This window comes from Pollicipes pollicipes, unplaced genomic scaffold (genome assembly GCF_011947565.3).
Source record: "Pollicipes pollicipes isolate AB1234 unplaced genomic scaffold, Ppol_2.1 Scaffold_7231;HRSCAF=8579_pilon_pilon_pilon, whole genome shotgun sequence".
NCBI lineage: Eukaryota > Metazoa > Arthropoda > Thecostraca > Pollicipedomorpha > Pollicipedidae > Pollicipes > Pollicipes pollicipes.
In genome coordinates this window covers 23623039-23645833 of record NW_023597034.1, presented here as the reverse complement: position 1 = coordinate 23645833, position 22795 = coordinate 23623039, and the positions used below count along the sequence as shown (strand labels likewise).

The 22795-nt window shown below is 57.2% G+C and overlaps 1 protein-coding gene across 1 annotated transcript; it reads left to right on the top strand.

Moving 5' to 3' along the window:
• Positions 1 to 1319: 1319 nt before the first annotated feature.
• Positions 1320 to 21086, top strand: LOC119109868 (uncharacterized). Its single transcript, XM_037233620.1, has 25 exons — positions 1320 to 1324; positions 2413 to 2751; positions 3286 to 3390; positions 4075 to 4212; positions 4521 to 4640; positions 5297 to 5408; positions 6560 to 6642; positions 7036 to 7173; positions 7488 to 7607; positions 8346 to 8495; positions 8996 to 9118; positions 9787 to 9939; positions 10340 to 10484; positions 11088 to 11225; positions 11498 to 11619; positions 12001 to 12066; positions 12535 to 12807; positions 13190 to 13342; positions 13687 to 13875; positions 14317 to 14535; positions 14862 to 15041; positions 15378 to 15482; positions 15745 to 15783; positions 20428 to 20463; positions 20747 to 21086. The coding sequence occupies exons 1-25, from the start codon at positions 1320 to 1322 to the stop codon at positions 20760 to 20762; spliced, it is 3267 nt and encodes a 1088-aa protein (XP_037089515.1). The 3' UTR covers positions 20763 to 21086.
• Positions 21087 to 22795: the final 1709 nt, after the last annotated feature.

Here is a 22795-nt window from a genome sequence, read left to right as displayed (position 1 = left end):
CGGTACCTACTTACTTCACCCACAGCTGTAGCCAGCATGATCACGAACGTCGCAGCTGTCGCAACAAGACCCGTAAACTGCGCGGTGTGTCGGTTTTGAACCCGGCTCCCCACGCTCAGATGTGCTGTGCCAAGTACACCTCGTGAGCGGTCCGCATGCAGACGCCGTCGGGCGGAGCGTCGACCGTCCAGGCACATTGCTTGTTACTGCTGCCTGGCGCGAAACGGATTTTCCTGCCATGGTGTCGCTGTAGGTGTCACTGGTGTCACACACATGGTGTCACTGTCGCAGCAAAGCCCGCGGCTGGGCCAGTCAGGTCAGTTCTGTAACATCATACGCACGCGTGTTGTCTGTTAAATAGACGGTGCATCTGACTGGCTTGGTCAGTGGCTTCGTTGTGACACAGTCTATCATGACGGTGACAAAAATACAGTGCTGTGTGAGACAAAAACAGCAAACAAAATAACAGGAATAATCAGAAGATCGACATCCAGTTGGCGCGCCATGTGTATGTTTCCGCTTGCCGCTGCGTTATGTTTCCACTTACGCTGCGGTAGATTTCCTCTTCCATAGGTGAGTCACGCGCTGATATTGGTAGCTTGGAGCAGGCAAGCAGGCGCGTGCTCGAATGCGCTATCATGTGGTCAGGAGCGAGCAGACATTTACCGCCTCTCAGTGGCCGGAGACGTTCCTTGTCGTCAAATTCGTCTGTTTTATTAGCCATATTCTGCGGTTGCTTTGGAACTATCAGCTGGTTTCAAAATGTGTAATGATGACTATTCCAGGGCTTATGGGCGTACAATCATCCGAGAATCTATTGCAATGCCTGCTTACCAGACTGAGTCTGTACCCCACTGTCAACAGCAGCGGGAGGTGCCATGTGCTGGTGGGCCGATATCGCACGTGACAGATTTAGCGACGACACGCCGTCACGACGTGCCGTGATCCTCCGTGGTTCCCGATACCGCCTGCGCATCCGTGTACAAAGTCGGAGCATCCGTGGAAGTGCCGCACCGGTGGCACCACGCTAGCCAGTCGGGCGGCGCCGCTGCCGGCCGGCCGGCCGTGTGTTTGTCGCCGCGGACAGGCGGGGGTAGGGTGACGGCGCGGCGCGGCCCAGCCGGCCCTGAGCCGGCCGTCAGCCGCGCTGGCGGCCGTCGGCCTGTTTGTACCGGCTGCAGACGGTTTGATTGCGCCTCCATGTGTCGCGGCGCGACGAGCCGTCACCAGCCGTCACGCCCCGTATAAGAGCGCCGTTCCCCCATGGGGCGCCACCAGCCGGCGAGCACCGTGCCCAGGGCGACCCAACACAGCACAACATGAGGTAAGGCGAGAGGACCCGGCACGGCCGGCATCCGCAGGGCGCAGACGGGGGTCTCCGACCGGTCGAGTTCAGCCCGATCGTACCGCAAACCTTGTGCACTTCGCGATGTGTTTTGTGCAGCCAACATGGGTATGTTCGTTAACCGTTTCAACCTTGTGATGTTTGTGTAGTGTAATTCGTCCAGATGCACCCTCATGTGATTTTAAAGTCGCCGTAGTCGCCTTTTCTACCTCATCGTACTGCTCCTACAACAACGCCGGACAAGACCGTGCGATTTATGGCCACTTGAAAATCTTGAGCCGATCCTGCCTCGCATTTTGCGCAGAACTATTCTTATATGTAAACTACCTGGGCTAGAACTGCAAGCGGGAGGGCTAGGATAGCAGGCGGGCGGGCTGGACGGGCGTGAGAGAGGGCTAGGACCACAAGCGAGAGTGCTAGGAGGGCAGGCGAGAGGCTAGGCGCGCAGGTGGGAGTGCTAGGACGGCAGGCGGGAGGGCTAGGAGGGCAGGCAGAAGGGCTAGAAGGGCAGGCGGGAGGATTGGAAGTGCAGGCGGGAGGGCTAGGAGTGCAGGTGGAAGGACTAGGAATGCAGGCGGGCGGGCTAGGAAGGGCAGGTGGGAGTGCTAGGACCGCAGGCAGGAGTGCTTGGAGGGCAGGCGTGAGGGCTAGGAGGGCAGGCGTGAGGGCTAGGAGGGCAGGCGTGAGGGCTGGGAGGGCAGACGGGAGGGCTAGGACGGCAGGCGGGAGTGTTAGGAGGGCAGGCGGGAGTTCAAGAAAGGCAGACGGGAGGACTAGGAGAGCAGGGGGAGGGCTAGGGAGCAGGTGGCGCGGATCCGTCTGCATGATAACGTCTCAAAAGGGCCCCCAAGAAGACGGTGGCTCGTCGGCTACAGTTCAGCTGACTCCGGCAGTTCCGCTGCTGCGTGGTTGCTTCCACCGCCATTGACGGATCCGCTGCTGAAGAACTGTTCCGCTGTTGGCACTGTGCACGATCCCGCTGCCGCAAGCTGCGCCGTCGCTGATGCTGTCGGTCTCGATGTCGCCGAGCTGCGTCTCTGCTTACGCCAGCGGTCGTGCTGTTCCAGAGCTCTCCCGCTGCTGGCGTTGGTGTCGCTGGCACTGTGGGCCAGCGCCACCTACATATCGCCGCGGGCGCTGGCCTACCGGCGGCCGGTGCGCTCGCTGATCGCGCCATCAGCCAATCCGCGACTCGGCTTCTCGTTCGTGGAGGCGCAGCTGGCCCGACGGCTGCTGCGCCAGCTGATCGGTGCGCGCTACCCGAATCCCCAGCTGGGCCTGCTGCAGCAGCTGGTCGGCGCGCAGCGGGCACCGCGCCTGGCAGGCCTGCTGCGGGGGCCGTACCGCCGCTTCGTGGAGCCCATCTACCCGGGGTTGCTACCCTACTACCTGTACAACCGCGGCGGGTGGGTAGCGCACTGGCGCATGGCCAGGGGCACAGTCAGAGCCTCTGTACCTTTACGACTGGGGTTGATGGGTGGCTGCAGCATGGATTCTGTGAATGTAAACCGACCACTACACCGGTGAACTGGATCAGGTGAAGCACAGAGTAGAAGTTAGGCACTGTATACACTTTTATCTTTCCCACGGCCGTCACGCAGACCTGTGTCAAATCTGCACTTCTTACGTCATTAAATGCCGGCGGCATTGCTAAGTTGTTCCGTCCGGTGACGGGAGCTTAATGACTGATCACTGCCATGTTCTGTGATCTGTTGTGACGCGAGGGTCAACTCAGGTCAGACTTGTTCAGCCACGCGGTCCGATGCCTCTCTATCAGCTCCCTGTGTTCAGCCGCCGCAGCCAGCCAGGCTGAGTCCCTGTCGCCCAATGGCCCATATTGCTGCGCGGACAAGGAGAGGAGAGCCGCTCCAAGCGGCGTGTGTCCACTAACCAGAGCCATGGTGTAACCAACTGCTGCCTCTGACCTCCGACCTCCTCAGGGCACGGCTGTTCTCGCGGAGAAACGTCCTCCACCCGCTGAGGCGTCTGACCGCTGCGCGCGTGCAGCGGCAGTTCATCCGTTTCCTCACGCGTATCGACCCCCGGTGAGGACGACCTCGCTGCGCACCCGTGACCGTTCCCAGTGTGTGGTGGTGACCGGTGGCCCGCAGGCACGAGGGAGGGGACCTCGCTGCGCACCCATGACCGTTCCCAGTGTGTGGTGGTGACCGGTGGCCCGCAGGCACGAGGGAGGGGACCTCGCTGCGCACCCATGACCGTTCCCAGTGTGTGGTGGTGACCGGTGGCCCGCAGGCACGAGGGAGGGGACCTCGCTGCTCACCCATGACCGTTCCCAGTGTGTGGTGGTGACCGGTGGCCCGCAGGCATGAGGGAGGGGACCTCGCTGCTCACCCATGACCGTTCCCAGTGTGTGGTGGTGACCGATGGCCCGCAAGCACGGGGAGGGGACCTCGCTGCTCACCCGTGACCGTTCAGTGTGTGGTGGTGACCGGTGGCCCGCAGGCACGAGGGAGGGGACCTCGCCGCGCACTCGTGACCGTTCAGTGTGTGGTGGTGACTGGTGGCTCCCAGGCAGGGGCGGGGGCACCGGTTCTTTCGAACAGCGCTAAGCGATGCTAATAGCAAGTTTTGTTGACAATGTAGGAACATGTGCCGAAGATCGTCCCCTGTATTCTAGTCAGCATACTGGCGATGACCACGCGAGCTATACTGATGTTTTCCGCACTTGAGTTTCGGCACGTGACGGCATGCCCTGCTTGTTCTTTCAGGCTGCTCAACTCCGGTGTCGATAATGGCGTGTTCTCGACCGTGCGCTCCGACCTGCTGAAGCTCAACAAGCGGTACAGGTTCCCGGTGCCCCTGCTGCGTAATCTCTACAACACCTTCATCTCGGTCATCGCTGGAAAGTAAGATCAAGCCGTTCCTTTGGCAGCGATACACTGATTATAACGATGACACCTCATGACACCTCTTAGCATGCCACACGCCAAAGCAGCTGTCAGTTTCTTCCATCCAGCCTGCATTTTGGCACAGTTCATGGGAAATAAACGCTTTTTGTCATGGTTTGTTCGAAATTGTGCTATATGCGTGTGCTTGTGACCAGTCCTCGATGGGAGAGGCCAGTGGCCTCTACAGCGCACCTTGTGAGTGTTACGGTCAGCGCCAGCTGTGATCAGCTGTGGTCAGCGTCGTGACCGGGCCGTCTGCCGGACAGCGGCCGGAGCAAGTTCCTGCTGGGCCTGACGCCGCAGCTGCGTGTGCGCCACTTCTCCACCAGCCTGGGCCTGTACCTGCGCCAGCTGGGCGGCGGCCTGTCGTCCCGGCTGCGGAACAGGTGCGTCCTGCGCCCCGGTCTCGGCCCTCTCTCCGCGCGGGGGAGGGGGGGGGGGGCGGAGGACCGGCGGAACACGGTCGTCACTGGTGCGGTGCTGCCTAGCTGTCCCTCAGAGAAGCCGTCCGGCAGTTGGACAGTGCAGCCGCAGTTTCAGATTCTTGGATCCCTGAGGATGGAATGATTGGACTGACAGTCACTGAGGGTTAAGGATCACTGCTGAGTTGCTAACGCGGCGAGCCTCGACCTGACTGGACCTGCTTATTTGCTGCATACTGCATGTAGCAGAGCTGTAAGGTCAAACAGTTCGGGTCGTCGCTACGCAGCCCACCCCTGAAACACGGCGAGTGAGACGCTGGCCCGGCGCCGAGCGCTGCGGGGTCCCGTGTTTCCACACTGCATCAGCATTGTTGGCTTAGTGTGTCACCGTCAGTGAAGTGGCAGAACTAGCGGCGAATGACTGCGGGTCAGATCTGGGCTGACTAATGGCACCACAGCTGTCTGGAACATGTCAGTCTGCCTGCTGGACTGTGGGGATGCGCATGAAGACGGCATCAAAATCTCAGCTTGGCAAACAAATCTAAAATGTTACAACAGGCCCCACCTTGGCAAATCGCCGCCATTGTTTCATTGAATTGACCTGAGACGTTCCATTTCAGTCCTCTGCTGATTCAGGACTTCGCAAACAACGTCGATGGGCGATACATTCTGCACAACAGCGGAATCGGTCTTCTTGGGTACGGTACACGGCCCAGTTCAGAATTATCACGTGTGTGACGCGGCAGGATCGTTGTGACGTACCATCTCCGCGCGTGCGGTATTGTGCCATGCATCATTAAGACAGAGATAAGTCATGCCTTCGGGCTGCGAAGGCATGACTTATCATGGCCTTTCTCCATTAAGCCTGATGGCGGGTATTTCACGTATCTCGTTGTGTTATCTTGAAGTGAGTACTGTTTCCGTGTAGTCATGTCCTTGTTTGGTGTATTGGGACAGTAGCGCATCGCTGACGTGGCAGCGGGTTTTATGGCTCTGCTGGGACAGTCTTCGTGATTTATTGTCTGCAGCTGTTTGTAGTCAGACGTCAGCAGAGTTTTCTCACTAAGCCGACATCTGTCACGGTTGCGTAACTTCGCAAAGTTATGCACGAGCCCTCGATATCCGGCCACAAGCTCTGGTGGCCGTCGTTCAGTGTAGCTGGATTTGACGCTATTGAGATCATTAGCTGCCTGTGTTCTCGTGCCCTCTGCACTGTGGACATGTGTTCTCACGCCCACTGCACTGCGTACATGTGTCCTTACGCCATCTGCACTGTGGACACGTGTCCTCACGCCAGCTGCACTGTGGACATGTGTCCTTACGCCAGCTGCACTGTGGACATGTATTTTCACGCCAGCTGATCTGTGGCATGTCTGCTCACGCCAGCTGCACTGTGGACATGTGTCCTTACGCCAGCTGCACTGTGGACATGTATTTTCACGCCAGCTGATCTGTGGCATGTCTGCTCACGCCAGATGCACTGTGGACATGTCTGCTCACGCCAGCTGCACTGTGGACATGTATTTTCACGCCAGCTGATCTGTGGCATGTCTGCTCACGCCAGCTGCACTGTGGACATGTCTGCTCACGCCAGCTGATCTGTGGACATGTCTGCTTCACGCCAGCTGATCTGTGGACATGTCTGCTCACGCCAACTGATCTGTGGACATGTCTGCTCACGCCAACTGATCTGTGGACATGTCTGCTCACGCCAGCTGATATGTGGACATGTCTGCTCACGCCAACTGATCTGTGGACATGTCTGCTCACGCCAACTGATCTGTGGACATGTCTGCTCACGCCAACTGATCTGTGGACATGTCTGCTCACGCCAGCTGCACCGTGGACATTGCAGGCGCCGCGTGCCCAATGTGGCCGACCAGTTCTTCCTCCAGCTTGAGCAGGATCACTTCAACGCCGTCAGGAGCGTGCTCTCCGGAATATTCCAGGTCCAGCAGAGCATCAGGTACTGGCGTCACTCGAGGACCGTGACATCGACCTCAGTAGGCCTCTCGGAAGGGTGACGTCTATCACTTGAAAACACGCGGTTTACTGAGCGAGCTAAAAGTGTTCAGCACTGCATGGCGACACCGCCTCTTATTTTGTATGCTTTTTGGTGCGTCATGTTATCTGTGACGTCAGCATTGGTCAAATTTAGCATGGGCTTGCCTGGCGCCAGACCAGCCCAATGGCACTAATGAGCATGTAAATACGGTACGGCCTGTAATATAAACCACGCATGAATTCGAAATGAACGCGGCCCAATTTCATACGCAGCAGGGCTAAGCCCACCGCCTTCGCACCGCGCTCCGTCTGCCTCCGTCAGTCGCTCTGACACAGTCCGCGCGCTCCGTGCCAGCCTGGCGAGCCTGCCGCAACTCGGCTACTCCGGCCTGCTGGCGAACCGCTACTACCCGGGTCTGCACGCCGGCCAGACGGACATCGTGGCGCGGTACATCCTGCGCGCCCTCTCCGGCTATGGAGCCCTGGACAAGAGGTCAGCCGCGCCCCCGGCGGAGGTCGCCAGCTGATCGGGTCGGGGAGAACGACAGTGTGCCGGAGCCCCGCAGCACACTGTGGGGCGAGCTGTCGCTCAAAGGCTGAACGGTCGTGTCTCAGTGTCTTGCTGCGGCTGCGATTGGCTGCTGTGTCGTAAATCATGTCGTGTCGCCCCAGCCCAGCGGTGCTGCGCAGGACCTGTTTCTCTAGCGCAGTGATCCTGAGCGGTGGCTGCTCCCCGGCTGCCTCCACAGCTCGTGCTAGGCTGCGTGACGTGTGTGTGTCTGACGCGGCCTCGTCCGGCGCCGACAGCGCCGGCCTGATCCAGACGCTGCCGTACCTGCCCTACGTCCGCGGCCTGCCGAGGGGTGTCATCGGCGCCATCCAGGGCAGCGACCTCGGCGCTAGCTTGGCCGGCCTCAACATCCCCGGGTCAGTCCAGACGCGCGCTGATTGGCCGCAGAGCCTGCCGAACCGCGTCCCAGCGTCGCGTGACGCCGCGAGGTCATCCTGAGGTCCCTGGAGTCAGCGCTCGTGGGAAGCTCCGGGGTCGGCTGGACCTCACAGTGATGATACTGACGTCAGCCACTCAGAGACAGACTGAGTTACGCGTTTTCTCTGAACGTTCCCACCGACGTCGTGTTGTGTCGAGTCGGCAGCCAAACAACACCACCAGTGGTCCTGCATACCAGTCCGGAGCCCTTGCAGGATCACTTACCGCTGTTGACCTGGCTGGGGTGGCTGTAGAGGACTGACACAGTGGGTCACCGGCGATCTGCCGAGGACTTCCGGTGTCGGCTGTGTGTTCTCGGCCGTTGTCTCGGCACGGCAACGGCTGTCGGCCGCCGCCGTGTCTGTGTTCTGACAGACTGGCGCAGCACCTGACCGTCACCGTGCCTGTGTTCTGACAGGCTGGCGCCGCGGCCTGACCGTCACCGTGCCTGTGTTCTGACAGGCTGGCGCAGCACCTGACCGTCACCGTGCCTGTGTTCTGACAGGCTGGCGCCGCGGCTGACCGTCACCATGTCTGTGTTCTGACAGGCTGGCGCCGTGGCAGACCGTCACCGTGCCTGTGTTCTAACAGGCTGGCGCAGCACCTGACCGTCACCGTGCCTGTGTTCTGACAGGCTGGCGCCGTGGCAGACCGTCACTGTGTCTGTGTTCTGACAGGCTGGCGCCGCGGCTGACTCCGGGAGTTCTGCGCGCGGCCCGCAGTGACCGTTTCATCACGCAGACGCTGCTGGCCGCCCTGCTGCACGGTGTGCGCTACACCACTCCCCAGCAGGGCACGCTGCTGTTCCGGGACATCCTCGCCAGTCTGTGAGTGACGCCGCCCCCGCGCGGGGCTTGCGACTGAGCCTCGCCCGCGGGCGCCGGACAGCTTGGCTGTGGGCCGTGTCCGCTGTCGGAGTGGGCGTCATTGTAACCTGCAGCGCTCAGGTATGTTTGATGTGTAGACTAGTCATGGAAGTCGTGAAGGGATTACAGTCGACCCCGGGATAATTATATTGCAAAGGGTTGTAGGCTGGATAAATGCTTGTTAATGAAAGTCTGAGTCGGTGCTAGCTTGTATCAATTCGGTTCTCGAAATGTACGTGATCATCTGTTTGATTTTTTGATATATTAATTTCAATGCGCACAGTTTCGAACACCATATGCATGCCACCGTGCGCACAAGACTTTTTCCGGATTTCAGTTCTGGTCAGTTAGGATCGCGTGCAAAGGGATATACCCTAAATGAGCCCACCGTGATCGCACACCACCCCAGGAAACCTGTTTCGGTCACCGCAGACGTGTTGATGGCCGTGCCTCTGCCGCAGGCTGCTGCACGAGAAGCGCTACAGCCCTGCCCAGTTCCAGTCGTTCCTGGCCGATCCGATCCGGCCGTTCGTGCTGCTCAACCGCGTCATTCTGCCCAACACTCTGCCAGCCATCCGACGCATGTGAGCGCGCGCTCGTGCCACGCGTGCGTCAGCGAGCTGGGGAGGGGGGGGGAGGGGGAGTCGCCACTCTTCAGGCGTGACCAGCAGTCGAGCGACGGCTCGCTCGGTGGATGCATCGTCTTGTTCAGACAAGTCTGCCAGTCTTCAGGCAGAGTCCCAACCGTGCTCACGTTTCGCGGATTACGATTTGGACCCGGCAGGCATGCGTGGAAAATTCCACGCTTCAGTGGTTATTGACTGCAGTAGACAGTATGAGGTTAGCTGTTCCGTCGGGAGAGGTTGTCGTGTACCTGTGAGCAGCAGACGAACGCAAGGGCAGTAACTCCACCGATACCGTCACCTGACCCACATAACAAGCCGGCTCCTCTCGTGACGTGACGCTCCCGCGGCTCCCTCCGTGACGTCACGCCCTGCGATCGTCCGTCGGCGGACGCGACGCTGACGGGGCGTCTCCTCGGCTCCCTCCGTGACGTCACGCGCTGCGACCGTCCGTCGGCGGGCGCGACGCTGACGTGACGCTTCCGCGGCTCCCTCCGTGACGTCACGCCCTGCGACCGTCCGTCGGCGGGCGCGACGCTGACGTGACGCTTCCGCGGCTCCCTCCGTGACGTCACGCCCTGCGACTGTCCGTCGGCGGGCACGACGCTGACCTGGCTTCTCCGCGTTAGCCCTCAGATCCAGCTGGTGCCGCTGAACAGCATCCTGTCGCTGCAGGCGGCCCTCAGCCAGGGCCTCATCCGCCTGCCCAACGGCCTGCATCTCGTGCCCGGCCGGCCGGTCTCGCCCACCGTGCCGGTCGTCACCCAGCCGCCCTTCCCGAGGTACGCCGCCCAGCACCGGTGCAGCAGGCCGGTCCACTGGCTGGGCCGCGCTGGTGTGCACCGGCTGGGCCTTTGAGCGTACGCGCTGTCCACCCGGGTTGCGTGGTGTGTGTGTGTGTGTGTGTGTGCTGGTCCGTGCGGGCGGGGCGTAGGCGGCAATGATCGGGTTGTCTGCCGATGTGATGGCCCGTTGTCCTCACAAGTTCAGGAGTCTGTTCCGTTCAGCTCTCTGTGGCTCGACGCTCGCTGTTCCCCAGCATCCCGGCGGTGTCCACGGGCCCTATGCTGCGGTATCATGGTGATAACGTTCACTGCCCGCTCTGTCACGTACCGAAGCGGTGATGTCCAGCGCCTGTCGCGTCGCAGAACCGTCATGATGCCTCTGCCGGCTGTTTGGCAGCGTCGTGGTGGCTCGCGTCACCCTGCGCAGCGCCGTGGCCCGCCGGGTCTACACCCTGCTGAGCGGTGGCATTCCAGTGCTGACGGTCGAGCTGCTGCAGCCCGTGCTCCAGCTGTTCGTCGAGAGACGGGTCATCAGTGTCCAGGTACGCGGCTTCCGCCGGGCGCAACATCGTCTTCTCACCGTGTGACATGCGATTTGTGGGGCTGTCGTCAGGTGGGTTTGCCGAGTCGAAGCACACGTGATGTCTTTGATATGAGTCCTGGCTTTGTCTGCGGGCTTGAAAGCGAGTGAAGGCAAGGTCTCGTCACCTATGATGACTCTAGTTTGAGTCCGTTCGACGACAGCGGAATCTGTCGCAGAAGATAACCCGTCGTTGCCAGTGGCGTACAAAACGCAGGGCTCATCGGGCAAGGCTCAAAGCCATACGTCAATTCGCCACGCATATGTCGGTGGCGTAGCCAAGGCCAGGCTTTTGGAGCTACAGTTCCCCTGAAGATGATGAATGCCTCTCAGCCAGACTTAAATACTCCTCGGCAGTTCAAAACGTTCGTTTGGCTTCCAAAACATCGAATGGCTGGTTACCGAGGCATTAAGATAGGACCTTGAACCTAAAAAGGCCCCGAATAAAAAACATGACCCCTACGCGACAAAGTGCGTACGCTGGCTAGAAAGGCCCCATGACCCGGTTCGGCCCTTCTGGACGGATTCCTGGCTGCGCTATTGGCGCAACCGCTGCTTGCTCCAGCTGCTGCGGACGCCCGACAAGCTGTACGACTACATCAAATCGGTGCTGTTGCCGCGACTCAAGCCTGATGTCACCACAGCCATCAAGATCTCCACCGTCCCCGACTTTGTCAAGGACAGCGCATTCACCAAGGCCGTTGTAAGTATGTATGTGCGGATTGGGTTAAAGTGTAAATGGGGTGCTTAGTGAGTGTGGTGTCCCCTAAAAAAGGTATTTGGGCCGACTTTAGCGCTAACAACTCAATGCAATAATTATGCAATCTGATGGCAGCCTTTCCTTGGATTTGAGCAGTGGCGGGGAGAAATCAAACGCAGCAAGGAGCGTTCGAAGCAGCTGACATGCTTAAGAGCGCTGCCATTATGTGATGGGAAAGCGAGACCGGCTGGCTAATGGTTCCCGGCTGATGGCAGGCTCGCCTGGCCTACGTGCTGGACACGCTGGTCATTCACTGCCACGGCTACACCAAGCTGGAGGGCGCCATCATCACCACCACAGTGCAGGCCACACTGCGGTCCTACTACGGGGTTCACAAGTCAGTACCACTGATAGGTGTGCGGCAGATGAATGTGACCCTTGACCAGACGGTGCGGAGTACCGAATCCGACCTTGGCTCACCTGGCAGCGCTCCGATTTTTGGTTTTGCCGCGCTACCAGGCTGCGAGGTTTCTTGCTTTCATCGGCAGGCCCTTTTCTGTTTCTGCCACGGGCTTGTTTATAGCTAGATTACTCTTGCCCGTCTGAAATGGTTGACGTCCTCCAGATGGGCAAAACTTGATCGCTTTAGAAAGTGATCGAAATGCGTTTTATGCAGCTCATCGAATATGCCTACTGAAATCCGAACGGTGCACGAGTTGCATGTGCTGTGCTTAGATTGGTTTTACTGTAGTCAATGCCAGCATAATTTTGATTCCAGGGTGTTCAAAGCGACCACGTTCTTGGCATACGCTATCAAGTACTATCCGCAGCTGGTATTCGGCGGGTGAGTTCGAGCATGAGCCTACTGTACTGCCTTCAAGTCCGTGCCGTAAGGACAACGGAAACAGGAGGGGGGGGGGGGGGGGGGGGGCCCATTCAGGTTCGTCAATGAACCGTACTGCACGATAACGCTTCGTTTAACGATCTTGTTCATTCGGTTGTGTCGCTGAATTCTGAGCTGAACAACGCCGAGCATCGGTGAACGACCTGCACGTCGCAGCCAGTGCTGTGGCTGTTCCGGTGTCCCACGCCGTGTTCAGTGTCGACGTCCTCTGTACCGCGACCTCAGTGTCGTACCTCTCGTGCCGATGCCCCCCCCCCCCCATCCAACCTGCGGCTCTGGGTTCCCATTGCCATCACTCCCAGTTGTGTTTCCCGCTCGCAGTGACCCCGTGCATCCCCCAACAGCGCCACCCCCCCCCCCCCCACGGCGCCTTCCACTCCTAATGACGCGCCCTGCGGCCGTCTCCAGCCTGCTGGTGCGTCCGCTGCAGTTCGGCTCCGCCACGCTCTCGCGTCCCGTGGTGACAGCCACGCTGGCCGGTCTGCGTCCCATCTACGGCCCGGTCACCTACCACGGCCTGGGCACCGTGCTCGGCTTCCCGGGCGCGGCGCCCCTGCTGCGCGGCGTCGACCTCGGTAACGCCGGGGCGCTCGTGCGCGCGCTCTCGCTCGGCGGCCGCCGGCCCGTGCTGAAGCTGAGCCCCGCCGATCTCACTGCTGTGCGCGGCATCCTCAAACCGCTGTGAGTACGCCGATCGGCCGGGCCCTGACTTCGGCGGCGCGGCGGGGAGACCGAACGGCTCTGCGTGGTGGAAGCATGTGGACATGTGAGGGATGGTTGGAGGTATGGGGGGGGGGGGGGGGCATGCAATCACAAATCACAGCTGCGCTGTTTTGCGCTGAAACGGACATGCCTGCTACCATGCCAAGCAACCTATCACTTGTTTGGTCTCGCAAAAGGCATTGTAATCATGTCCGAAGTGAGCTGTTTATCATTTAACTCGTGAGCATGATTGTTCGTAAATTCCCAGCGTTCACATGCTCAAACAGCACCGGTGGCTAGGTGGCTCCCGCATGTCACCCCCGTGGTGTGCGATGTCTGAGCGTTAGTGCGGCGCCGGCAGGACCGTGTTCGACAGGACCTACTCGGTCTCCGACCTGCAGTTCCTATTCTCCTACGGCATCCGCAACCTGCGAATCCCGCGCAGCGTCTACAGCCTGCGGGTCAACCAGCTGTTCAGGGACTCGCTCACCAGCTTCGCCCGCCTGAGGAAGCCGTGAGTACCTGTCCGCCCACAGCCGTCTGGGCGCTGCAGAAGCTGGCAGACAGAGACTCCATTCACTGATGCTGTAGACGTTAGGAGGATGCTGGCAATCTAGAACGACTTAAGGAGAACTTTGAAGGCGCTTGATGGCAAAAGAATTGACGCGCCAATATGCATGCATTGCAAGTTACCGTTGCCGTGAATGAACCAATCACCTTTGAGCTGACGTCGTCGGTCATTGGCTACACAACACGTCGCCAGTCGCCTGCCCTCACGTCCCTTGGCGTTACCACGCGGCGTGTCGTTGGACGGCGCCCTCTGCTGTCCGCCTGACCACAGCACGCCGCTCCGGCCAGGCTGGTGGTGAACCGCATCTACAACCCGGCCTACCTGAACCTGCTCACCAACCGCTTCCTGGTGGACGCGCTGACGACGGGCTCCCTGTCGGCCGGCATCCGACTCAAGATCCCGACCGGCCGGCTGACGCTGCGGCCGCGGCAGCTGTCCTCCTTCGCCCAGCGCACACTACGCCCGCTGGGACTTAGGTGCCGACCGGCTGGTGGCGCGGCCGCTGGTAGCTGTGTTATAACACGGCACTGATGGCCAGTCTCGCTTGGGGGGGGGGGGGGGCTCCGGCTGGGATCTGGCTGCCGGTAACTGTGCCATAACACAGCGCTGACGGCCAGTCTCGTTTGAGGGGGCTCCGGGTACTTTGGCGTGGACTAAGTTGCAGTTTTAATGTGACGTTCCGCTAACTCATCGTAGATTCACACGCTATTATTTGTTTTCGCGTGCTACATCTTGTTTCGATCTTCTCGGAGCATGTATTCCCACTAAACTGCCCACTGAGCAAACCTACAGGCGCGATTGTTGGACCCGCACCGTCCGCTCGCGGCCGCATTCGCACACTGTTCCGCGGAGCACCGCACCCCGGACGTGCCTGCCACCTAGCGGGTGCCGTGCTAACGCGTTTGACCGTCGGGCAGCCTGCTGCCGGCGTACACCCGCCAGCTGCTGTCGTACGCGTTCAACGAGGTGCAGACGCTACGTTCCGTCAAGCCGGCGCTCGCCGTGGATAGCTTCGCGCGCTACCTTAGCGGCGGTCCGTTCAAGAGTTTCGGGTTCTCGCTGAGTGACGGCGAGTTCTCGGGCCTGCTCGCGTCGGTCAGGAAGCATAAGTGGCTGCCTCGCTTCTTCTTCCAATAGTGAGTAGGGGTTGTGTCACGTGGTAGGTTCTGTTGCCATGTAGCCGTATGTTATGAGAGGCACATGTCGGAGAGACGGCTGGCGCTGGCGGGAGATGTGAGACGGAGTCCAGCTTTGAGTGGGAGAGAAGGCAGTGATGCTGAGTCTGGGAGAAATCACCCAACACGAGGGTGCTCATTTCCGTGAGATCGAATGACACGTCACACCTGGGAGCGTCGCACGGCTCGGTTCTCGGTACCTGGCGACTGTCCAGCGGTGTGAGCCGCGCCACTTCCGTCGTCCGGGCTCGCAACCGGTGACCAACCGAACGGCGCACTTCCGCCAGCCCGGCTCGCCTGCAGCGGTACTTCTTCGACAACCTGTTCGGCTCCTACGCCGCCTACTCGCTGCTGCACTACAGCAGCGACCAGTTCAGCCAGCCTCTCCGTCACGGCAGCGTCTTCTCCAGCTTCTCCAGCAGTGTCGTCCCGAGCTTCTTCCGGGGACGCAAATTCGGGAACCTCGGGTCAGTCTCCCGTCAAGGCTCAGAGGGCGGGGGCTGTATTCTTTAACATACCATGCCGCTGACTGTGAGAGGGGTGGCCTAATCGCAGCATGTCTTTTTACGACCGGCATCGGTCGTTCGGTCGTAAGACGTCGGACCCTTCGGTTACGACGCTGTTACCGAGTGCCGACCAATCCACTCGCCTACTTCTTGACCACCTCTGTGGTAAACTCAACTTCTTGCTATAAATTCAGCACAAGTGATTTGTCTGCTATCTGAATGGTGCCGCCTCCAGCCCCGATGGAGTTTCGCCCAGTCACTGCCCGCTGCTTCAGCCCGTCTCGTGCGTGCCCACAGTGACCTGTTCGGGGTGGCTCCGGACTACTTCAACGTGTGCCAGCGGAGCTTCAGGACTCTGCCTGGCCTACGCCTGGGCCCCAAGAGTTTCGGCGGCGGATCAGGGTCAGTGGTCCCAGCTCGTCTGCGCCGATCAGTTGTGCATTTCAGAAGAGCTGTCAGTTTACAGGAAGATTGCGTCACATTATGTTACGGGAAGCATTCCATTTTCCCTTCCGACGTCATGATGCGTGATGCATGCATAGCAACGTATCGAGAATAACTCGTGATGAGAACTGAGATGGCTGAATAACGTGCATGTTTTACACATTTGTCGTGTGGGCACGTCATTTATCATACGCTGAGCGTCCGGTTTGATGTGTTCCAGGATCGTTCATGTAGCCGGGGGGCACACCATCGGATACGGGTAAGCGATACAACTATGTATTTGTTTTGCCTCCTCGTCGCCTTTGTTCAGTGCCGCACTAAGGCACTTCACAGATATCGCTTGCATGTCGGATCATCGCACGACAAGCAGGGACATTAAAATTCAGAAACATTAAAGTTGAGATGTTCGTAGACGCAAATTTGTAAGTTCACCCGAAAGGAAAGCAAAATGTACTAATGCAATGCAAAAACAACAAAAACGCCGTAGATGAGCGCGACAAACAAGTACTCGTATTCATGCCACATAACTGGCCACCGCATGGTACTCTAATTGGGCCTCAGACCTCGCTATTATCAAAAGTAGTTGAGCCAAGCGCAGCCACATCTCGTGTGCTTCTTCAAATTGTATTATCTCTTTGGCTGATCTATGAGCCACGCTGGAGATGAAGCCTGTCAGGCCACAGACCAACACGCGTATAAAATTCATCATAGCATTATTCCGTCCTGATGCTTGTGCAGTGTGTGGCGTACACATATGTTTCTAGTCTATGGAGACATCAAGTCATAGCAGGGCTTCCAACCGTTGTTTAGAAGAAATCAGGGTCCCCGAAGATTTGACAATAATGATATTGGGCCCTAACGAAACTAAAACCTTGCCATTTTGTAGAAAAGTCTTCGAGCTTCAGGTTATGAAAAGAAACCAGCTGTTTTTTCTTTCGCGTTCCATGTTTTATTTTTGAGCTTACGTCACAAGCACCTGCAATTTGAGGATCTGTGTTTATGGACAACAATATAATATACGGATAGTTGCCCATCATTGCAAATATTAGCAATTACGAACATGAGTGATAAACAGTTGCCTTCGACAGGGTTCAGAGTGCTGGGTTAGCGAGTCATTTCCAGATGTGACGGAAGAGAGCGGGTTGGGTGCCGGTAGCGCAGTGGTTAACGCGTCCGCGCTATACACTGCGCGTCTGGGAAGCCACAGGTGCGGGGTTGGATTCCCGCGTTGTCCGCCCTCCTGCCAGGGTGAGCGGCAGGCGACGCCATAAAGCCTTAGCAGCTGGGTGCGTCGCGAAGCCTTAATAACAACGACGAGAGCGGGTCTGGTATCTAATCATATACAGCATGTATGCCAGAATATTGCAGGAATAAAGTATATCTTTCATTTTCATTTCAAAGGGCACACAAAGCCTCCTAAAGTAATTGTGTTTCATTTTCTTTGTTTGCGAGCCCATGGCATTGACAAATATCGATTTGTTGAACTCTGATGAGGGCCCCTCCATTCCGGCCGCGGTCGTCCTATCACTGCCACCTTTGGGCACGGCCAGAGCTTTGCCAAGGGGGAGGGGACACAGGGTTGGCAACCTGATAGTATAAGTCCCCCCCCCCTCCCAAGAAAAAAAATCGCTTGACTTGACGCATTTGTTGTTGAGGGAATGTTTATATACACGCATATATATATATATATATATATATATATATATATATATATATATGTGTGTGTGTGTGTGTGTGTGTGTGTGTGTATATATGTGTACATATATGTATTACACATTTTTGCCTTCCATAGCAGGAATATAAGACAGAAGCTACCGCGAGATCAATTCTGCCTTAAGTTTACAGTAAATGATTAGACAAAATCATGCGTTGAAAGGCTGCATGGAATAAATCGCTGGCGCTCTTTATTTTACAGTGGTCCAATTACTTCTTAAATGGATAGGACTCACAAATTTTGTCAGAATGGTTAACTGAGTTGTACAGATAGCAAGGATTCCGCGAATGTATATTGAAGATCGAAATGGGTCAAAAATTTGTGGTAACATGCCCAAGCCATTTTGTCTGGATATGTTCAACATTCGATCGGAATGTTAGGTGGTACAAATTATGTAAGGTAGTTTTGGGCAGGCGCGGTCGCATATCTTGGTAACAAAATGCTTAACGTCAGGCGTTGCAGTCTCCTCAGGTCGCGATGCGTCGGCCCCGCGGCTAATGCCGGGTTGTGATCAAAGGGTGGGCGAAAATGGTGACGAATCGTGACATAGAATAAAATTTCCGTTTTCCGTATAGCTGTAACCGCTAATCTGTACAGAGGGCAACCTCAAAGTCTTAAAAAGGACTTACCCTGGGAATCTATGGACTGCACCATTCAATTTTGAAAGACATTTAGGAACGTTATTTTACGACGGTCCTTGTTGCGCGCACTACGCCCGCCCCCTGGCGTTACATGCAGTGGCCAACGCCGTTCGGTTTCGCGAGAGCTGCAACCCAAGCCATCGCTTTCTTTGCTTCCCGAAAATTCGGGTGTGTCATCGGGGCTTTATGATGCACTCAGCTGCTGAGGCCATCGCCGGCCTCTCATCCTGGTAGGAAGGGCGGACACCGTGTGGAATCGAACCCGTACCTGTGGTTTCCCAGACGCGCAGTGGTTAATGCAGGCGCGTTTACCACGGCGCCCAGCGCGGAGGTTCAAACCTTTGGATGCTATTTGTTTCACTTGCCGATTCTGCAAAATAATGAACGTTCTCAGGGAAACGTGAAATGGCCTCGTGTGTATTGAACACATTTCGACCTATTCCGTTCGACACTAATGAGACCCTTTATTTTCGGTGTAGGGGCCCTCTTGAGTACAACGCTACGGGACACATTGTTGTTCCCGGTCAAGAGCTGCAGGGTCTTGCAGGGCAACGTTCCACCGCAGTGTGTTTTCCGGCCGTCATTCTGGCGACACGGGGCGACATCCCCTGGCCGATCCGGAAGCCCTTAGAGCGATACGTCATATTTCATTGGTCCGCTCCCTGACGCGGGAAGCCTTCTGACCTGTGCAGTTGACCCCGGATCGAGGCATGAACCGCCATTAACGCAACAACATCCCTGCTCGCCGCAGATGGCCGGATAATTGGCACGTAGACTCCAGTCGGGCTTAACGGGCCCATGCTGGAATAGGGTTGGAGGCCCACCGTTCGGTAGGGGCGGGGGGGGGGGGGGACTGACTGGCACTGAACTCTTCTGTTGCATCAATGCGAGCCCTCATGACAAGTCGTTATGTTTCCTTCAGTTGTGAGAGAGCCCCGACCACCGCAAGCGACTCTCCGTCATTCGGGCTCCTGTCCCCGTCCCTGTTGAGCAAAACTTGCCTGACCGAATGGAGGCCCCTTCTTGACGCAGAATGCCCTGTTAGGCACTATGGGCTCCTGAATGGTACAGGAACCCGATCAAGGTAACTCGCAGACCCGGCCTTGTCTCTGCTTGGAAAATGGGCCCCCACAGCTCGGCCCAACATGAAGTGGACTGTTCGTTGTTCGTGATATCTGGTCGAAGTAGAGGAGCGCCCTGTCTCAGTGGTTCGTATCGGGACAAGCGATCACCTTACTGACATTTAAGATCACGGCCCTATGGACGGAGGGGGGGGGGGGGTCCTTAAGGTGGCCTGCAGCCAGCCATTCCGACCCTTCAGCCATCCCAACAGGCCCTTGATGTTTGGTCTCGAGAGACCATTCGACCCGTCTTCGGGCCCCCTCAAACACCGCTCCGACTCGAGGCCACTTGCCGCCACACGATCCTTGTTCGGCACCGTGGTCCCTTACCGACCCAGGAACCCCTCATTGTGTCAGAAACCCCGAAAATTGCAAATTGCGGACCCCGGTCTCGTTTCTGCTTGGATAATGGGTCTCAGGGGCGCAGACGGACATGGAGCCGACTGATCGTTTTTTCGCAATCTCTGACCGATTTAGACCCGCAATGTCTCCGGGTTTCCTCGAACGGTGCAAGAGGACCTTCGTTTGCTATTTCAGACCACTACACTACAGGTCGCGATTCTTTATGTGATCTACAGCCAGTCCCTCGGGTCGCTATGCCCTCCAACTTTGATCAGTTTCGGTGGGCCGCCCGGGCCCCTCTTCGGGTCCCATCAAACACTGCCTTTGGTCGGCGTGGGGTCTCTTGCGAACACAGGACCCTCTGTTAGACACTATGGGTCCCTGACGGATACGGAGGAGCCGACCAGTGTAAGTCACTGGTCCAGGCCTCGTAGCTCACTGGGAAGTGGGGAAGTGGTCCCTCAGGCCAGTTCCGACACGAAGCCGGCTGTGCGGTACTGGTAGTGCCTGACCAACATATACGCCCATATCGACTCAGGGGGCTCCCGATCGGCTTAAGGGCCCTATGATCGCTACTTGAGGGTCCGTCTTCGCAGGTCGGGGCCCCTGTATGAGAATCCGACCAGCCCTTTATGCCTTTAGACCCTCTAATCGGGCCCTTGATCGTTGGACCCGTGGCCGCCTAGGCTCTTCGGGCCCCCTCAAACACTGCCTCTGGCCGACTCGGGGCCCCTTGACAACACAGGGCCCCTGTTAGACGCTGTGGGGCCCCGAGCAATATAAATCGCTGGCTCCGGCTCCGTCCCTGTTTGGGAAATAAAAAGGGCAACTCGATAGTGCCTGGCTTTTGAGTGGTGAAATCGAAATGCCAGCAGCCTTTGAAGAAACTGTTGTACCTTCGTTTCAATAATCCTACCCTACGCGGCGGTCACGAGTGCGACTCCGTAGAAAGGTGTCGTACTGCAATCGTGGGCGAACGAGTTTTTGGTGTGGGCAATGTTACATGCTACTTGGCAACATCTGGGGTAAAATGGTTGAGGATTTTGTTTTCTACCACTGATGAATGTGTTATTTTTATCCGGCAGATCCTTCAAAGGAGGCAGGTACTTATCGGGCGGGAAGTGAGTGAATTTCTTCTCGCATTTTCTACTATGCATTACATATTTGATTTCCGCAGTGTTTTCTCTTACTTTATGTTTTGTCTTATTCTCAGTTGAGTAGCTCGGCATTTCGAGGGTCTTGGAAGGATGAGCTAGAAAGTCGATCATTCTTCGTTGGTTCTCAGGCTCTGTGACGTATAATAGGACGACGAGGGATTAAGATTTGTTTAGGTTTACAAATGCTTCCACAGGCCAACGCTTCCTTTTTCGCTACGCTGGCACTGACATGCCAATGTTATTTCAGGGGATTCTTCCACTAGTGCCGGCCTCGCATAGCATCGGAAATACATGAGCAGCGGGAATGAAGATGGGGGACACACCGCGCGGCAAACTCAGTCCAGTTGACCAATGAATGAGTGACAATGGCGCTGCCGACTGGGCGCGTTGGGGGCGTGTTGATTGGTGGCTTCGGGGCGTGCCAGGGTGCCGGGCGCGGAAGAGCGAGTGCGTGGCTGCTGCTCCGGTCAGCTCTCAGCGGCCCGCCCGTCGGCTCCGCCCTCCCTGGCACCTCCATGTGCACGTCGCTTATTACGTTTAACACGAGTGCGGGGATAGCATATGTATATGTCTGATTCGGCGTGTAAATACAGGCAGTGCAAGGTGGAAGCGTTTTAGTGCAGTCGGCCCGTCTGGTATCGACACGACCTGTAAATCATCAGACTATCGGAGATCCTCGAGATCCGACACTCGTTTTCAAACCCTGTCACACTACACACGTGTTGCGAAACGCACTGACTTCGTAGAGGTGGATTGTTAGGCAGACTAGAGACCGCAACACCTGTATTCGTCGACGAACAGTCACATGAACAGCTACGATACGTACTCATGTGAGCCAGGCAGGTCAGCGCGAGCCGGAGGTACGGCTTTTTTGTTATGACTTCTACTGTCGCCGGGAATACAACTCTCCAAATGTCCTGATCGCTATTCGCCAGTTAGGTGTGGCGTAGCATGGTGTATGCCATGCCCGGGGGCGAAGACCTAGGCAGCTTTTTAACATGCGCCAATTCCAGCACGATATCTTTGTACTAAGCGCTGGCGGTCTCTGAGCTTTACTCGCTGAACTGAGGCCATGTAAACGAATGCTTTGGCAGAGCGGACCGCTGCGGAAGATGCGTTGCCCAGGAGCGCTCGCCTTCCTCAGTCAGCTTGTCTGGGCATGAGCTGTGGGAACGTCAGCGGACATGAGCGGAACGGTATCTTACGGGAACACAAATAGGAACCACGGAGGTAGGCAAGGCAAAACAGAACGTAAGGATAAGTCACTGCTCAGACGCACACCGTACAGGGACGGATGGCACGGATACAAATATCATGAAAACAGGAATGAAAGACGTGTGTGCAAGGACATGAGGACGACCAACATGGGAGCAGACACCAATCGCGGGAGCCGACAGAACGCGCACAACACGAGAGCAGGGAAAATGATAACATATGGGGGGTTAGCCAGAGCACAGGGCCCTCTGGGCAAACGGAAAGAACTCAATACCAGTATACATGGGTTAATGTCTTTGGGCGATCAAGAATCCCTTGACTGATGAATGTGCAGGGCCCTGGACAACAACTAAGGGTCCTTCGAGCGAGTGTGAGTTGTCTTATACCATTGTAGCGGGCCCCTGTGCCATTAAGAGAGCCCAGGCGGGTTAACGGGAAGGGCCCCGACAAGAGTGAGGAGTCTCCAACAAATGAAATCAAAGGGAAAGTGTCCTAGATCAATGCAGAGGGCCTCTGATCATCGATTGCCTCGGCGTGTTAACTTAACGGGCTCCAGCAACAGCGCAGGGTCTTCCGAGCGAGGTGAGAGAACGGGAGACAAATGTGAAGGCCCTCTGAGCAATTGAGAGTACCCCAGCAAGTTGGAGCGAATGTTCCTCATTTGAACATGTGGGGGCAAACATCAGATATGATGAAATAGGCTCACTTGTAGCTATCAAAATGCTTCAAAGTGCAAAAGACTGCTCTAGACAGCATAATGCAGCTACTTAGTAGCCATGCCCTCAAATACGTGAACATTTTATTGCGCCATTTAATCTTTGTAGGACGTCATAGTGGCTGCCAAACTGGCTGTGAGAAATTTCCAGTCTAAATTTCCATGGGCTGACTCACTTGAAGGACTTTAACTTGTCGAGAGGTGTCATGCTAATCGGTGCGTTGTTTGCAGAACCCAAACAGAGACAGATGGGGCCCCAACAAGAGCGTAATGCCATCCGAGCGAGTAGGAAGCACCCAAGATCGAATGCAGCGGACTCTCCAACGATCGAGTGTGCCCGAGCAATTGAACACAGGGGACCTCGAC

Bases quoted from the DNA above. Each gene is read 5' to 3' on its own strand.
- LOC119109868 (XM_037233620.1), top strand. The intron at 6,643-7,035 runs GTACTGGCGTCA...GCTCCGTGCCAG, and splicing joins CAGGTCCAGCAGAGCATCAG to CCTGGCGAGCCTGCCGCAAC. The intron at 11,226-11,497 runs GTAAGTATGTAT...GGCTGATGGCAG, and splicing joins GCGCATTCACCAAGGCCGTT to GCTCGCCTGGCCTACGTGCT.